The sequence below is a fragment of the Anguilla rostrata genome, chromosome 5 (genome assembly GCF_018555375.3).
Source record: "Anguilla rostrata isolate EN2019 chromosome 5, ASM1855537v3, whole genome shotgun sequence".
NCBI classification, from domain to species: domain Eukaryota; kingdom Metazoa; phylum Chordata; class Actinopteri; order Anguilliformes; family Anguillidae; genus Anguilla; species Anguilla rostrata.
The window spans coordinates 47,537,542-47,555,695 of record NC_057937.1 but is presented as its reverse complement, the minus strand read 5'-3'; the positions used below and the strand labels follow the sequence as shown (position 1 = coordinate 47,555,695).

The following is an 18,154-nucleotide window of genomic DNA, read 5'->3' as shown; positions in this document are numbered from 1 at the left end:
GCCTTTGGAATGCTGACACTGGTAGGGCAATTTTTCCAGCTACAATGTCTCTGGAGACATTTCATGTTTTCTCCCACATTATACGCTTTGATGACAGGGAATAAGGCAGGGTCGACAGGAGCGTGACAAACTTGCACCTATCTCGTTTGAATGAAGAATTGATACCCACGGGTACCTAGTTGAGCTGTTATGTTCATTCTTTTATCAAAACTCAATTCTGGTGACTAATTTACTTTTTATTGGTGTTTCTTCATTATTGAATAACTGTCATGTGTTACTTATTGATGTTCTGAAGTGTTTTCTGAACCTAAACATTTGAAATGTTTGACATTTAAAATTTTTTTTCCTGGGGTCAAATTGACCCTGAACATAAAATGTTACTATGCTTGATAATAAAAGGTGTGTTTCTTTCCGAATGTTATTTTTCTTTTTTAATGAGCACTTAATACCAACATAAAGCCCTGCAAACGCCAAAAACTTTGTTTTCAATTTTAGGTCAATGAATGACATTGGGGAGGGGAGGATGGGGGGGGTCATGTTTTATTTACTGGGCTATTAAGATGGTCAGTAGAAAGGCCTAAAGTAGCTGAGAGAAACTTTGGTAACACTTTCAGTTACAACTATTTTCTGCAGGTTTATATTGCTGGGGTCAAATTGACCCCAAACATAAAAGTTGTTAGTTAATTTGAACATAATAGGAGGGTTAAAAATCGCTCGATAGGGGGTGCGATAGTGCCAATGCTTGGACCCCTCCCAACGCCGCTTGTGGCTTTACTTGTATTTTGCAGTTGTGTCAAGCCAATTAAAAATAACAGAGTAAATACACAGGCTTTCTGAATGATGATCATCATTACCAGCACTGTTTGTTTTTTTATTGAGTCTGAAAAACCTTGTGGATGATTTTTTATTTTCACAATGTTTACTTCCCATTTTATTATGCGGCTAATTACAGTGCCCATTTGACTCGACGCCTCCTGTGATTTGGAAGGGAAATCTTCCTGGGGCCGCATTTTCCCTCTTTAACCCATTTTAAGTGAAGCCGGTGGTTATCTGAGGCGCTCTTAAGTGGGCCGGCGAGACGTGCGAAGCGGGGCAGGAGGGGGGGGGGGCGCGGGTCGAACCCGGTGCTCGTTAGCGCCTCCTCTGTGCGAGGTAAGGGGACGGTGCCCGCAGGAGGAGGGGCGTCCGGGAGCCCAGGTAAGCAGAGGGGGGATTTCGGGGCGCCCGAGCTCAAGATGCACCCGTCTGAGCGGACGCGGGCAGGAATTATTTCTGAGGCTTTCTGCTGGCAGGGGACCGAGGCTCCTGAAGGTCAGCAGTGAAATAAGGAGCTTATAAAGTTCTCTGCTGCGATGTGCACTCTGGGTACTTATGGCAACGAGGGTATATGGAGCAGGACTCAGGTGGAATCCTGTATGACAGCCAGTCATAGCTCTCAGTTTATGCGAGCACAATACAGAGGGAGTTGTGCATTAGGGAAAGTTGCAAGCGTTAGTATATGGAGGCAAGTAGAGGTGATATTAGGCCTGAGGTGGTTTTGGACAGTGGAGAGTGTGATGAAGGTGATGCGTTTCTCTCACTGGCGCAGGGAGCTAGAAGAGCAGCTCCACTGATTAAAGCTGCCACTCATCCAGGCCTGTCTGTCTGTCTCTTCTGCCCAATTATTCATACAAATTTAAAGAGCCCGGGACAGACTTCCCTTCAGGCTGTACCAGCCTCCATTACTATGATCAGTGAGCCGAGCTGTATGCGTGAGGTCTTCAAATCCTACTGTCTCGCTGCATAAAAGTGTGTTTGTCTGCAAGCGTGTGTGCGCGCGCGGCGTGTGTGTATGTGCGTATGTGTGTGCATTTACGTGCATGTGTGTGTGCATGTGCAAGTTTGAGTATACGTATGTACGCATGAATGTATATGTGGGGGGGTGTGGAGTCTTGGCTGGGTTACATAATAAGGACACTCCTGAAAGTCAGGGGTCATTTTGCCTATTTCCACCAAGCTTGACTTTCCTAAATTCAACAGTCCGAGAACATATGAAGTACAAAACACAATCACATGCTGTATGTGTGTTGTGAATAAAAACTCCCCATCAGATCATGGAGGGAATTACCCAGTCCAAGTGTTAATACATCAATTTAAATTTTTTAAAATATTCTTTTTTTTGAGGTCTCACGTGTTATCGGAGGAATAAGCGAACACTGAGGAGATACGAGTTTCAGTGCTGTCCTCTCGGTGTCCCAAAAATTCTCTGCGAAGCTCTCCACAGTGTCCTACACGCGTAACCCAAATCTCCGTCACTTCTCATTACTCACAAGCCATGCAGTTGTAATAGGAATGGGTGGAAACCTAATATGGAGAATATTATCCAATTTGTCTTGACTGATCAATTAGGAGGGTTTTATTGACTCAATTATACCCTCTGGAGGTGGCGCGCGATCAGATCCGGAGGCTGACGGGCTGCATTCCGCATTCCAGTCACGCGACGCGTTCCTCCGGGGCGGCAGACCCTTTTCTCCCTACAACATGTCATGTCGTCAAATTCATAAAAGTTACCGGCGCGGAGAAAAGCAGCCTTCTCTCTCCCAACTGGGAATGCCCAATCGTACGCGAGCGCGCTCATCGCTGGATCCAGCGCTGTCGATTCGGAAGGGGCGCGGACGAGCGCGCGCTCCGGTCCGAAGCGCGCGATGCCAGGAGGCGCTAATTCTGGATCAAACCGCCACTGCTGAGCGGGGCTCACGAGGAGATGAGCTGGAGGAGGGCACTCGGGACCAGGCTTACTAAAGGATTGCGCCTTTCTGACTCAACAGCAGCCGCTACGAGGTCGGAATATCAAAGCCGCGTTTCATAGAAAGGCGCAGTGGGTCAGAATCGCTATTAGGATGCGTTTTTGCTGGGATTACATCACTCGGGAACTTTCCTTTTGATGGATAGTTAAATGTGTTCATGCGTATGTCTACCTGGAGTGAGGGCGCTAAAACTGGGTTATACAAATGAAGTATTCCATCTAATTTACTAAAGCATGCATTACTTGATACCCCCCCTCTGAGTGAGAATTTTTAGAACTCCTGAAAGCAGGTGGTTCTCCTTGTGGGCTGCATGAGAAGGAGACGAACGAATGATGCACAGCACTCCGGAAAAGGAGATGGGATTTAATATACGTTTCACACATTTATAATAATCACGTCTAGTTTGTTTACAGATATAAAATGATATTTGTTTTACTGAAAGGACGCAAGACGTCTGTTGAAGTCATCAGCTAGCAGTTGAACACACTGTTCTGAATTTAAACAATCGTTCTGCGTATGCGTTCAGTAGGGCATATAATGATCTGCGAATAGCTGACAGTGCTACTTTCAGGCTCTCTGTGGCCTTCTCCCATCACAAGTTCATCCGTGTCTACACCTTCCACCCCCACAACTTTCTCAGTTTGCTGGGATTTTCCACCTGTGGCTCAATCTGTGTTAATATTCTTTCCACCGCCTATGGCTTTTGCCCTCGTAAAGTTTTTCTTTTTGTATGCTGCCTAACATCATTGCATCTTTTCTTTATCCTCTACTGTTCGTGTTATTATACCCAACGAATTCATTTTATATGTGATGTCACTTCAAATTTAAATTCACTTCATTGGTGTATTAATTTCTCTGCTATAAAAAGGCATTGTGAAGCTGCACCTTGTTGACCATTATCTACTGTATATTTCCTGATCTGTAAATTCAGGTTTTATATTTACTGTGGTTCCCTCACTACCAGTCTCTGGCTGTTCCGTATCCATTTCTTACCTCGTAATCAGCATAATGTTTCTGACTTATGGGTGTGTCCCGCCACAAAATTGCAAATGAGGCCATTGAATTTATTCAGTTGCAAAAACAGAAGCAGTCTCGGTAAATCGGTCCTTAATGTGTTGGTATCTGCGACCGCAACAGAGGAGCAATATAGCGAATGTTTTGCACTGTGACTGTTTCTTTTGTGAATCATAGAGTACTGCTTAATAGGTGGAGTTGCAGCCCAATCGTCCAGCAAGGGTCGCTACAGAACGATGAGACCGTGGATCCCTGCCAACGTGGATCCTCCTTGGGTGACAGAACAGCCAATTATACATCGCTGTACAGGGCTACTGTCCAGTCGACACTGGCGTCCTTTGGGATTGGATCCTGGACCATGGGGGCCCATCCATGCACTATGACAAGAACACTGCCTTAACCAGATGAGACACCCAGCAGCTGCCTTTTTAAGGAAAGAGGAACTACACACTGTGACCTTGTGCTGGTTATGGGCAATACTGAGAATTACCACAGGATATCTACTTTCAGAAAGCACGTGGTTTCAATGTAGCATGTGTATCTGTATAGGAGTGACTGGAAGTTATTTCAGTTGTCTGAAGGTAAGTCACAGTATTATAATGTTGGATTCACTCTCTGTATGAGTTAAACTCCATTTCAAGGTAGAGAACACAGCTTGAACTTCCGCTAAGCATGTGGTTATGACTTGAACACTGGCTACCTTTTTTGACACTTCTTAGACTTCATGGCTATATGGAAAATCAGCAGAAACGCAGACTATGGTTTTACGAGCGGCCTTTGACCTGTTTATCGATATGATGTGCTGGTTTGATTGGTGCAGAAACTGTTGGTTTACTGGTATGTTTATTGTCTAGACTACAGTCAATTAAACACAATAAACTGACACCCAGTCAAGGCAATAGTGCTGGCTCATACTTAGAAAATAAAGAGGACCATGGAAGAATCATCCTTTTTCAAAAACAATCAGGGCGTCATATGCGGTATCGCTGTGCGCCTGCAGGGGGCACAGTCTCCCCACGGCTTCCTGGCTTACCTATGCAGATCTGCTTGTCATCGAAGGTCTTGCAGCTGTTGTTGGACGGCTGGCTGAAGTCGGATCCGGAGGGATTGATGGAAGTGGAGCCGGTGCCGTAGAGGACCAGGGTGAACTGCGTCAGCGTCCCTGTGGGGGGGGGGGAGGACAGTCAGAGCTGGAATCTTTATCGTCTCGCGATGCCAGCATGAACAGGTGACATAAAGCCCGTTCTTTAAAGGCAGCGGGATTCTCAGGGGAAGCAGCCTAATTACTTTTATTCTTCTTTAAAACTTAACTCCCTAAGAAGGAGAATAAAAACCATCCCAGCGAGGGAATCGTTCAGCACTAATGTTTACTTTTTTTGCGAGCACAGATGTTAAAAGCTGTTCCACTGAGAAATATTCCAATTGAAAAAAATCTACTTGGGGGGAATATATCCGACTAGGATATATTCAGCGAGGCAGAAATACGCTTGACATTTTCTCTTAAGAGAAGCGGTTCCTTTCTGATTTGCACCCACGGAATTTCAAAAGGGGGCAGCGGGGGTGCCGTGCGATGGGACCGGGCGGGGGAGGGACGGTGGGAATGCGCCGACCCCCCCTCCCGCTCGGCCGCGGGCCCCAGATTTACGGGCCGCGGGGCGGCCGGGCGGTCGGGCAGATGTGGGCGGGCCGGGAGATCTGGGCCTTTTGATTTACTCGGGGAGATTTCATTAATCTGATTTACAAGCAGGTGCAGAAGTAAAAACAACTGGGCTGTGACCGCTCGTAAAAACCCCTGAAAAGACCATTTCTCAGACGAGGGGGACCCTCTGCGTGCCTCTCGCTGCCGTGATTTTGTTTACCCCCGGCCCCCGGCCCCCTTCCCCCCCCTACCAGCAACGCTCCCGCCGCCCGGTCTGCCCCTCTTCCAGCCTGGGCTCGCTGGCGAGCGGCTGGCCGGGCTCGCCGCCTCTGACCGGGGGAAAGGCCGCAAGGAAGAAAAAAAGGTCTCGCTGGACGGGCCCCGTTACCGTAGTCGCTGACCCCGGCGACGTTCTCGATCTCCAGGGTCCACTCCCCGCGGGGGTCCTCGTCCCAGGAGTGGGTGGTCATGAAGGCCCAATCGTTGAAGCCCTCGGAGGAGTAGTCGTGGGGCCTGGGTGAGAGAGAGAGAGAGAGAGAGAGACGGGCAGAGTGAGCCTTGAGGTGTGAGCAGCTCTGTCGTAAGGGAATGTATTTCCATTGCCTGGGTGAGAAGTTATCTACACATACAGGCTCTGACGCTAGGGAGGCTGCGTGCGTGTGTGCTTGTGAAAGGCTCGCGGCGTACCTCTGGGCCAGCAGGGTGGAGCGGGTGCCCTGTGGGCTGATGAGGTATATGGCCAGGTTGCCGCGGCGGCTGTAGGACAGGGTGAGCTGGGCCTGCGCGTGCTCCAGAGAGCTCACGTAGTCAGGCCTCCCCAAGCACGCGTCCACGCTCCTGCTGACCACAAGGTGGCTGCCGATGTTCCTGCGAGGGGAAAGGCCAGCCGTTCAGCGCACATCCACACACATTCAGGAGAAATACTGTAAGGCACAGGTTCCCAACCCAGTTTCTGGAGATCTACCTTCCTGTGGGTTTTCATTTCTACCCTAATCTGGCACACCTAACTGCTAATCAGCAGCTCAATGAGATCTCTAGCTGTTGAATGAGGGGTGCTTTGTTAGGGTTGGACTGAAAACCTACGGGATAGTAGATCTTCATTTACATGGTTGGGAACTGCAGCCGTAATGAGGGTGAACTTGTGACAGATCATATGATTCCAGATGGGGGTCAGCAGTCTGCTGCACTCTGAAAGAGGGCATTAACCTGCCCCCCCCTCTCTCCCCCAAAGTGTGGGGGCCTGTGCCCTGGGACTGGATTAACCTGCTCAGGCCCCGTGAAGCATGGCTGACCTCTGCCAGACTAAAGTACCAGGCTCGGTGCCCCCTGGCCAAATCCGCTAAGAAGATTAGAGCCCTCCACAACAGTCCACACCAGGTGAGCTGGGGGAGGGGGTTAATGGCTGCTCTGGTGCAACACTCGGAGGGAGAGGGGGGTGAGACAGAGAGATGGACAGAGGGAAAGAAGAGAAAAGGAGATAGAGAGGGGAAGAAGGGGGTGAGAGAAAGAGCAAGAGCAAGAGAGACATGGAGGAGAGAGAAAGAAGAGAGAAGGAGAGAGAGGGACAGGTAGAGGGAGACACAGGGAGAGGGGGGTGAGAGAGAGAGAAGGGGAAAGAAGAGAGAAGGACAGAGAGAGGGACAGGTAGAGGGAGAGAGAGAAGGAGAGAGAGAGGGACAGGTGGAGGGAGAGAGGGAGCAGTAATCCCTTCATGGCAGGGCCCACTCTTCCCTCAGCTCTGGGTGCATTACTCCCAGGGTGCAGATTTGGGTCTCAGTCCAGAGCCCTGTGATCTCAGCACAGCGTCTGAGCGGCGGAGTCGGTCTGTGATCTGCGCGGCCTCACAGAGAGAGCGTGTGTGCGCCGCTCACTGTGAGCCCGGGGCGCGGGCGTGCCTGCCAGGGGGAGGGGCCAGACCGCTCCATCAGCGACAAACGGCCGCGGAGGAACGCGGGGGCGGGAGCACGTCCACGGCTCGCCGGGCGGGAGAGGGGCGCCCGAGCCTCCAGCAGCGTCAGGCTGCATGCTGGGATACGGCCGGGGCAGACGCCGCCACGCCCGACAGCTCTCGTTACCGTGCCAGCGGAAGGTGAAGGTTCTCTCTGCACCATGATCCCTGGCGTTTTTTCTCTATGCCGCTACTAGTTTGGCTAGCTTTGCGGGGATTTAGGCCGTGGTATGCTTGCAAAGCGTGCAAAATTAAATCTGATCCGATTTCTCTTGTTTCTGGGGGTCAGGGCAGACGTTCAAAAATGTGAACTGCTCTATTTATGCGCGGCAGGAAACGGGCATGGCGTTCCAACACACAGTCCATGCTCTGTTTCTGATCCATATCTGAGCAACAGAACAACTACGGACAGCGCTGGCATTTACAGAACATGCTCAGAATTTATTTTTAAAAATCAATCCAGAACCAGCCCACGCAGTGTCACACCCCGAATGCCCGCCCCACAGTAACCACATATCTGGCCCTCGGCAGGCTTAATTATCTTGGAAGTTGTTCTACAATCTCTGGCGCTGGCACTCAGACCCTCCAAACCCACACACAACACAATTACTGAAACGGATCTGCTGCTGGGAATTGTGTAAATTGAAATGGAAGCCTCAAAGTGAAAAAAAAATCATTGATGTATTAACTTTCATTACAAAACATTTTGTAAAAAAAAAAAAAAAAAAAGGGAAAAAGGGAAAAAAAATGCATTTTCAAAGTCATAACAATCATATTTAACAATGCACACATTTTTCTTTGAGTGAGGGCTGGAGCACTACGGTAATGGTCCCGGGTGAAGAGGGTAAGAGCTCTCACCTGGGCTCGGACATCATGGACAGCACGCACTTCTGCTGGGGGCCCACGTTGGTCCAGTTCCTGGCCAGGGTCACCATGGCGCTGGCGTCCAGCAGCCCGTAGCCGTACGAGTGGCTCACTGTTGGGGGGGGGGGAATGGGGGGGGGGATCGATAGCGAAGATGATGAAGGGACAGCGGTTATGTCACGCCATGCGTTTCTGCTCAATAAGCCGCCCCTTCACAAATGAAATCATTAGATGTCTCCTCTCCGAGCTCGGACCTCATTGCCTCCCCGGTTTTAATGTACTGTAGCTTTAATCAAATTCCATTAATTCAATAGAGCCGGTCTTCCAGGCAGTAATAAACAGGGCTGTTTGTGGCTGTGCCAGCACGAGAGAGCCTCTCCAGGGAGGCCGCGCCCCCTCACCTCTGCGGCCCACGCCATTGGTCTTCCAGTCGCTGGTGGTCAGGTGGGCGGGGTGAGACGTCCTCACCACCAGGTGCTGCATGTCCCTCCACGTCAGGTTCTTACTGCGGGGACACGAGTGCGAATCCAGCGTCACGCGGGGCAAAGCCGTTCCGCTCGCTCGCGCTCGCGCCTCAGCAGGACAACTGTCACTCAAGCCAGCGCAGCCGGCGAGGCTGCGGCCGCTGCGGTCACACAGCTCGGCACCGCTCGGCACAGGGCTGTCGCCGTAGCGCAAGCCCGGCTCGGAGTACACACGCCTGCCGCCTCAGCCACGCGTAGCTTCGCCAAAACAGTCCATTTCAGTCGCGCAAAGCTCGGTAAAGCGTAACTTCTGTCCCAGTCGTGCACAGCTCGGTATAATACTACTGTTATCCCAATCACGCGAAGCTCAGTGAAACCCCCGTCATCGCAGTCGCAGTCACACGCAGCTCAATAGCGTCGCTGCGGCTCAGGTGCAGCGCCGTCGTCACCTCAGGTGAGCGCGTGTCCGTGACACCGCCCGCGTTGCTGCAGCGCGCTGTCCGTCACCCGATCCCACCCAGTCATCCCACCCCAGCCAAGCACCGCCAACAGAACAACACAGGAAATTCAGAGCCTACCACAGAGAAACAGGGTTAAAGTGCACGCGGGCTAAATTAATGCAGTCCATAATCAGTTTTGTCCTTCGGCAAAGGTCACCTTCAGCGGAGAAGTCACAGGCTTGTGTTCCGGCCGATTAGCATAACGAGCTGGAAGAGCTCAAAGGAAGCGTTTTATAACCATATGCCCCTCAGCTCTGCACCAGCGCCGCGCCCGCTGATGGGGGAGAGGGCAACATGACAGAGGAAGCGGGAATAGCTAATGCTCAGGACTCTGAGGACTCGGCGGCTCAGGTAGGGAATTAATGTTCAAACGCTTACGCGCTTTTATGTGCAGCGCTATGAACCGGCCAGTTTCAATGCGCCCAGATCGGGCTGGGGGGGGCCCGCCTCGAGGGAGGGGGCTAACGGGCGGGCAGGAAGAAGCGCGGCTCGGCGGGGGCGGAGCCCGGGGGACGTGCCCATGGGGGGTAGGGGGAGGTCAGGGGGCGGTCAGGGGGGGACTCACTTGGCCTCCAGGGCGAGGGCGATGATTCCGGCGGCCAGCGGTGCGGAGGCCGAGGTCCCCGTGTGCGAGTCGGTGCACTTCTGCCGGAGGTCGGTGGTCACCTGCGGAGAGAGAGAGAGAGAGAGAGAGAGAGAGAGAGAGAGACGGCGTCACACCCTCCGGCCACGAAGCCCCGCCCCCGGGCAGGGGAAAGCCTGGGGTAGGGCCGCGGCGCCATTACCTCCCTGCATTGCAGACAGCCACGGGGGAGGGGGGACAGGGGGAGGGGGCTCGAGGAAGACAAACGCGCGGCGGAGAAGCGCGGAGAGCCGTGTGTTTGCCCAGACGGGCTCGGCCACGCGCGGCGTGCGGGAGGCAGCTCGAGTCAGGGAGGAGAGGCGGGGACTGGAGCGGCGCACGCTCCCACATTCAAATGGCGTCGCGGAGACCGGGGGAGAGGCGCAGGCTGTCTGTCGCCGCCGCCGCCGCTCCAGCGGGATCCGGGAGGCTTTATCTGCCACAGGCAGAGCGCCTCTGAAAGGAGAAGGTAAATAGCGCGATTGCCGCAGACTCCATAAGCACAGAGCCGGCTGGCACATCCCGATGTTTAAAGTCTTTTCACGGCGCTTTCCCGCGGAACAGAGGAGACGGGAAAAGGACGACATCAAAGGAAATCTGAAACACGACGCAACTTTTCGAGCCCCGCTCCAACAGATCTCCAGCGCACTTAGCAGCTGTAAAGTGAATCAGACACACGCGCCCATTACAACCCACAGAGCTCTCCACATCGTTCTCTTTGTTTTGTTATTGTTCAGATGTCACAAACAAAGCGCTGCGCGAATGAGTCGAGCCAAGCGATGGCGTCCGGCCACTCATGAGTGATTCAGGTTGACGTTGAGCAGCGCATGCAGATGTTTTCTGTGGGCCTGTCCTCACCCGGACCGGCGCGCTGCCCGGCCGGAAGCCCCGGTCTCCCGGGCTTCTGGAAACGTTCAGAGCGGAGCGCGCTCCGTACGAGCTCTGCCGCCGGGGCCTCGCCATCCGAGCCACCGCCGCCGCCGTCCGCGCGCGCCTCCCCCATCTCCCGGAGACATCTCTTCATCCGGCCGTCTGGGGGGCGGGGTGTAGGGTGTGGGGGGTTGGGGGTGTGCGGGGGGTGGGGTTGGACAGCTCTGAGCAGCGCTGCGCTCCCGTGCCGACGCAGATTCGCCGCCGGGGCTCGCTAATCTCGCGCCGCGATCGCCACATCCCCGCAAAGACCGGTAAACACTGATTTCCATGCAAAGCGTTTCCATCTGCGCCGCTGAGCCGAGTCCCCGGGCCCGCCGTCTCCGAGCCGGAGAGAGCCAGAGAGAGCCGGAGAGAGCCGGAGAGAGCCGGAGAGAGCCTGGTTTCAATGCCTGCCGGGGATTTACCCCCGCTACGAACTTCCTCCTATGCGCTGGGGCAATACCGTTCTCTTATTTTACAAAACACTGCTGTGCCTCGTGAACCCCCCCTCCTCCCCCTCCTCCCCCCTCCCTCCACCTCCCCTCCCCTCCACCCCTGCCCTCCCGACGGCCCGCGGACTCACGATCTGTTTCTCGTTGAGGCTTCCGGAGCTGTAGGTGGTGGCCAGGGTGGAGGAGCAGGCCTCGCTGTACCAGGGCACGTTGCCGTACTGCGTGCTGCTGCTGATGGACAGGGTGTAGATGCTGTTGGTGTAGCCGTCGCAGTTGCAGCTGTCCTTCTCCCGGCCGCCGTTCCCCGAGGCCCACACGAAGATGGAGCCCAGGCCCCCTCTTCCCTGAGGGTGGAGGTGTGGAGAGACACAGATACAGGGTGAGGGTGGAGGCATGAAAAGAAACAGGCACATGGTGAGGGTGGAGGTGTGTAGAGAAACAGGCACATGGTGAGGGTGGAGGTGTGTAGAGAAACAGGCACATGGTGAGGGTGGAGGTGTGTAGAGACACAGGCACCTGTAGGGTGGAGGTATGTAGAGACACAAGCACATGGTGAGGGAGGAGGCATTCAGACACAGACACAGGGTGAAGTCTACGCTCCTTGCACATTCAGTGTGTGTGCCTGTCACAGTCTTCGCAGCAGAGCTCACAGGCCACTGCTCCGACAAGCAGACGCAGACCAGATGGGTGTGCGCCATAAAGAATCCATTCATCAGATCATTTTTTCCATTTATAGTCTTTTCTATGCAGGCTGTATATTGGCCATCCATTTATCCTGTTAGATATTATTAGGGAATTTAAGCAGGATTCATCCTTGAAGGGACTCAGCTGCCCAACTGCATCTAACTGCTTCATACCTGATCCAAGGTGTCACTATGAATAACATTAACACTACAAAACGGAACATTTATAGACCTGACAACTATATAAATGTAGATTAAGTAAATTAAAATTGAATCATTACTAGAATGAAAATATTCAATGTCATGTTTTCTTCATCAGTATTAAAAATTAAATGACTGCATTAGTGTTTTTGTCAACATTATTTTGGTGGTACCTGTATCTTTCTCTTATTATTTTATCATGTCCAGTTGATCAGTCACAATAAAATGTTACAATAAAGTAAAATGACATTCAAAGTATTTTAATAGAAATCGGTTTTTATTCCCCCATTTTATTTGTGGTATTGTTTCTAACTTCATGTATAATACCACCTATTTACCCCAGTAATGTACTCTCTCAGTGCAGTATTTCATTATGTTGCACAAAGCAGTCTTCATTTACACTAATACTTCAATGTAAAAGGCTAAATAAACACGTGCACAAAGAATGTATTTGCTGGTACATTAACGTTCTCGTGAATCCCATTCTGACACGAATGCAGGACGGAACAACCAAATTTCAATAATGCGAAACCCACAAACGTCCAATTACATAATGTTTACATCCCCTCTTTTCTATATATAAAAGAGACACAGGGTGCATTTAATAGGCAGATTATTACATGGGCTGCAAAACATTTATTCTCAAACAGAGCAGAAAAGGTTCTTTCAGGCACTGAAGCACTCTATTTATTTGCCCTATCTATTGAATACAGCGCAGCCAAGATTAAAATTTGCTTTCTGGCAGAGGACAAAACCTGACAATACCCAGGCAAAGAGCGTGTGTGTGTGCACCGCATGCTGTACGTACGACGCACGCCTAAAATCACCCTCAGGCTCTAATTTCACTAATCCCAGGTACAAACGATCGGTCCTCCTCTCGATGTTTGCACACCAAACCTCAATTCTCGTGCGCTGATTGTTTCTGCACTGCTCTCTCCGTTTCCGATCGCAGGGACATAGAGGAGGCCCGGCTGGCGTTTCCACACTGGACTGGTCCGCTCGTTTGCACACCTGCCCACCTGTTTGCCTGTTTGCTCAAACCCGAGGTGTGTTTGCACAGTTGCTGACCGAGGAGGCGCAGCGGGCCCCGCCGGAGCTGCCGGCCGGACGGAGGAGCGGTCCGTAACGGGGGCTTCAGGGAGCAGAACCCCTTTCGGGGGCGGCGCGCGGCGCGTTCTCCCCCGAAGCCCACCGCTCCCCTCTTCCATTAGATAAATGCTCTCAAACCTTAACCAGCATGCTCTCCGTAATCAAATAGAGGCCTCCCCTACAAGATTTATAGACGGAAATTTGGAGTTTGATGCATCGCCCTGCCAAGTAATTAATAAGAATGTCTTGGTTAGCGTAGCTTGGGCGAACGGTATCGTCGTTGCGCCGATGGCGCCGTGCCAGAGCGGGGGGGGCCAAGCGGGTCGGCGAGGACGAGCCTCACGGGCACAGCGACGGAACTCAGAGCTTTTAAAAGCCCACAGACGTTATATTCAGCTGAAAGTTTCATGCAGCTGCACGTGCGTGTGTGTGTGTGTGCGTGTGTGCGTGTGTGCGTATGTGTGTGTGTGTGTGTGTGTGCGCGTGTGTGTGTATGTGTGTGCGTGTGTGTGCGTGTGTGTGTGTGTGTGTATGTGTGCGTGTGTCTGTGTGCGTGTGTGTGTGCATGCGTGCGTGCGTATGCATGTGTGTGTGTGTGCGTGCGTGCGCGGGCGATGTCTCGGGGTGTTTTTATCGGGCGAACTCCGCTCAGGCGGCGAGCTGCTGAATGGAATACAGAGGCAGCCGTGCCCACAATGCAGCAGGATTCTCAGAATCGCTTCAGACGCAGGGAAAAAACAAAGGTTCAAGGTGATCCCTTCTCCTCCTCCCACCTCAGCTGAAAGGGAAAGATTTCAGCAATGCAATCCGTACTGGGGGGGGGGGAGCGGTGGAGAGACAGAATAACAAAAGACCTCATGAAAATCCCCTCCCAGTTATGAGTCTCACTAAATATGCTTCACCCAAATCATTTCCACAGGAGGTTTGGTCCCGGCCATCTCCCCGCGAGACGCGGAGAGCCTACGCAGCCTGACATTTGCAACAGCGCCAAATTGAACCGCGCACTCCACACGCTTCCGAGTGCAGATCAAAGGACAGAAACACGTTTGTGCGGTGACCGTGTTCGCCAGGATGAATAACCCGGCGCTTGATTACGGTGTGTGGAGGTGGAAGTGAGGTAGACGTGAGCGTGACGCTAATGGAGGCTGCCCGGAGACAGCGCGGTGATGGGGCTGACCTCAGTTACCCCGCGCAGAAAGGCTTCCTTGGCCAGCTTGGCAGGCCCGTCCACCGTCTTCCCATCATCCTCGGGGCCCCAGCTGGCGCTGTAGATGTCGATGTGCTGCGGGTTGAGGCTGAGTGACTGCGCCTCCACCACGTCGGTGACCTCCCCGTCCAGCATGCGCACGCCTGGGGCGAGAGAGAGAGAGAGTGAGAGAGAAAGAGAGAGCGAGAGTGAGAGAGAGAGAGAGTGAAAGTGAGACAGGAGAGTAGAGAGGAGGAGAGAGAGTGAGAGAGGAGAGGAGGAGAGAGTAGAGAGAGAGGAGTGGAGGAGAGAGAGAGAGAGAGAGAGAGAGAGAGAGAGAGAGAGGAGAGAGAGAGAAAGAGAGAGAGAGAGGGTAAGCATATACGCTCCACTGGCCAGTAGGCAACTGAAAGTGAACCTAAGGACAAAGCACACTTCCACTGAGCTCCGATGCCTGGGAGAAATAACAAAACCATTAAACTGTCAGTCACAGAACGGATATAGGACCACTGCAAGGTTTCAATGTTGTGAGCCGTCGTTCTGCAAAACAAAGCATAATGAAATGTGTACACACAAACACACGCACACTCGGATACACACAGGCAGCGCAGACAAACAGACACACACATACACACACACACGGAAACACAGGCGGACAGACGCACAACCAGACACACAAACCCACACACATACACACACACACGGAAACACAGGCGGACAGACGCACGAACAGACACACACACACACACACACGTGCACACACGCAGGAGATGAGCGTGGCTAATTAGCATTGTGACTATCCATCCCTGATGAGCAGTCTTCACAATGCGCAGCCTAATTGATTGCTATAAAAAATGACAACACTGGTCGTTGGAACAACAACGCGATTCCTCATAAAACAGAGCGCACAAGGGTAGGCAGAGGTGTTCCAAAAATCTATTGCACAAGCTTCTCTTTATACTGCTTGGTAATACAGGTGCATTTTCTTCCCCACACAGCCCTGAGATAGAGAGCTGAACAGAACGAATCTCTGCCTTCCTACTTCCGTCTCAGATGAGAAAGCTCTTAAATGCCTAAGGATTTGTTCCTGGCCTGAAACTAGGCTCCCAGGCCACAAGATGTCAATTGTGTTTTTATGCTTTTCATCTATCGACCCGTTCAATTTCATTTGAGTTTCATTGGAACGACGGCGTATTTGGATCAGGCTCGCAATGCTACGCTCCCCATCTTATCTCTGAGAAGGGAGAAATCGACAGCGCAACTTGTTTGTTCTTTTGAAGAGCGGAGGGTCAGGTTACTCGATGCTGCCCTCCTATGGGTGAAAGCAAACAAACTGAGCTCGGCACTTCCAAGTATTTTCAAAAAAACATCCCGAAGCCCAGAGCACAGTTTCGGGGTAATAGTGCAAAACGCGACCTTTGCTGCTTCTTAGGCGAGCCAAACTGCCCTGAAAAAAAAACCGTTAATCCCCATTTGGCTGCGTTTTTTCCATCGAAAAGGCGCTTGTGTTTCCAGTGGCCTTTGCTCCTTCCCAGAACAGTGTGGGCTGGGCAGGATTACTCGCTCTGGCAAGATGTAGGCCAGTTCTCGCCGCCTTGCCAGAGACAGAGCAGAGCACGGGAAAGACGAGCGCATGAGAAACGGCTTTGCCGCTGTGAAGCACTTGCTTGCTCGGGTTTTGACTGCGTTGGAAGGACGGCTGCAGAAAAGCAACTTCCTGCTCGCGCTTGGCTTGAACGGCCTACGCTAACCGACACTGCCGCTCCAATGAAACGACTGGCTGAGCTGACCGCGAGTGCGTTTGCGCGACGCCCCCGCCAGGCTGTTGAGCGCGGCGTGCCGGGGCTGGGACGCCTCCTGTCCGCCCCGTCCTCCTGCGCCTCCTCCTGCGCCTCCCCCTCCTCCCCCGCAGCGGCGGGAAAGCCGCTCGCCGCCTGTCGGGAAGCGCGCGCAGGCCTCCGCGGGGACGGCAGTCGGCTCTGCCGGCGAGCGCGGGTTGCTCAGCGCGCGGCGTTCCTGGTGAGCCGCCTAATCGGCACAGCCTCCGCCGCGGGGAAACGAGGTGGCGTCGGCCCCCTTCGGAACGTTCCGGAGCTCGTTAGCGGCGGAAGCCAGGCTGAAAACGCGATCGGACAGAATCCCGGCGCTAAGCACGCGGAAGAACCGCCGACTGAACGGTACGCCTGACACCGTCAGCTGCTCCCTAAAAAAAAAAAAAAAAGCCCGGCTGCTACGCCGGCGAAGAAAGGGCCGAGCGGAGGGCCCGCGGAGACGCGCTTTTTGAGGCGAGACTTTTTCACAGAAATAGCGCGCGGAAATGACTCCATTTCCCAGCACGCCGTGTCTTAGAGGAAGAAAAGACCTTGCACAAACACAGCACAGCTCTGAGCACACAGGCCTTGCAGCACAAAGAGGGCCGGTAAAAAAAAACCATCGCTCAACCCTACCTGTGCGCTGCTGCGCACGAACCCAAGGCAACAGGGAATAGCTAAAAAAGGCTTAATAAAGGATGACCTAGTTACTCCCAGCATTATGGCGGGGAATCGGATCCCGGCCGTATAGATTGTTTAAAAGGAGGTTTCCGTGTCGAGGTCGCGTTTCCCTTCCCTCCCAACCATTCGCGGCCGACGGTACGTTTCCCAAAGCTGGCGCGAAACGCGGAAACATGAACGGGGCGCATTGTTCCTTTAAATTCCCCGTATCCCGCCCCGTCACCGGAATCAAAGGGGACCCTGACGTTTCGGACCAACACCTAGTGTTGTGCGGCACTATTCTTAACCGCCGCCCCCGCCCCCAAACAAAGGGAGATGAGCAAGATTAGATTCCTCCCTTTGAGGCACCAACAATCGGGAGGATTTAGCTGAAATGCCAGACTCCCTCTGACAGCTGTGAATGCGGAGAGGGGGGTAATGCGACAAAACGCATTGAGCGGGACAATGGCGCGTCGGCTAATTAAACGGATTACACGCACTCGCGGCAGAACCTCTGGCTCAGGCGGCCGCGATTCAGCCCCGCGATTATCAGGCGCGAGCAGACCAATCACGGGAGCCTTTGGGTCCCCATCGCCATTCCAGCGCCGAGCCGGGAGGAGAGGAAGCAGGGCTCTTCAGCGAAAACGGAGGAAATGAGAGCGTTCGGCTCGGAGGAGAGACGCATTCCATCACGCGGCCTTTTTCACACCAATCTCCGACTCTCAGCCTTTTCTTCTGAATTCTAAAGCGGCGGAGGAAAGTTCCGGAAAGAGCGCGGCGCTGGAGTGGATCGTTATCGATCATCAGTGTGGAGCGCGCCTATTCAGCCCGCTTTCAGAGCGCTTCGGGTGGTGAATTCCCCCCTAAACCCTGTTATAAAGCACATCTGCGGTGAGCTAATCACGGAGAAACGCCGCTATTCTGGCTTCCGTTGGTCACAGAGAGTCCAGGACAAAATGGCGCCGGGGCCCCGAGCCGCGGCCTCGCCGCGCTTCACTCACCGCCGATCTTGGCGTTGTAGGCCACGCCCACTCCGCAGATGCCGTTGTTGGCCACGGCCGCCACCTCCCCGGCGCAGCGGGTCCCATGCCTGAAACACAACGAGAGGGCAGTTAGGAAAGAGCTGGAATCAGTGCCAACCTGGAACATGAACAGCACAAGTATGAAACATCTAACCTCAGTGAGACCTATTCAACACCGTCTTAAGCCGCGTTTCCACCGCAGGAACTATACCCCGGAACTAGGAACCTTTTGAGGAACTCAGTGCGTTTCCACCGCAGGAACTAGGGTCTAAATTTAGTTCTGGGGGCTTTGTTTTACCCC

General features: G+C 53.0%; 1 protein-coding gene across 7 annotated transcripts in view; it reads right to left on the bottom strand.

Annotated features, from left to right (window-relative positions):
- furina (furin (paired basic amino acid cleaving enzyme) a) overlaps window positions 1–18,154 on the bottom strand; it is a 109,232-nt gene that overhangs the window by 8,094 nt on the left and 82,984 nt on the right. For all 7 annotated transcript variants that reach the window (XM_064336726.1, XM_064336719.1, XM_064336720.1 and 4 more), the window contains exons 7-15: window positions 17,833–17,921; window positions 14,352–14,524; window positions 11,333–11,545; window positions 9,781–9,881; window positions 8,653–8,756; window positions 8,246–8,363; window positions 6,127–6,306; window positions 5,828–5,952; window positions 4,834–4,962 (exon numbers count right to left, since the gene is read on the bottom strand). In XM_064336726.1, coding sequence (XP_064192796.1) covers window positions 4,834–4,962; window positions 5,828–5,952; window positions 6,127–6,306; window positions 8,246–8,363; window positions 8,653–8,756; window positions 9,781–9,881; window positions 11,333–11,545; window positions 14,352–14,524; window positions 17,833–17,921 — 1,232 coding nt within the window. The remainder of the gene's footprint in view (window positions 1–4,833; window positions 4,963–5,827; window positions 5,953–6,126; window positions 6,307–8,245; window positions 8,364–8,652; window positions 8,757–9,780; window positions 9,882–11,332; window positions 11,546–14,351; window positions 14,525–17,832; window positions 17,922–18,154) is intronic.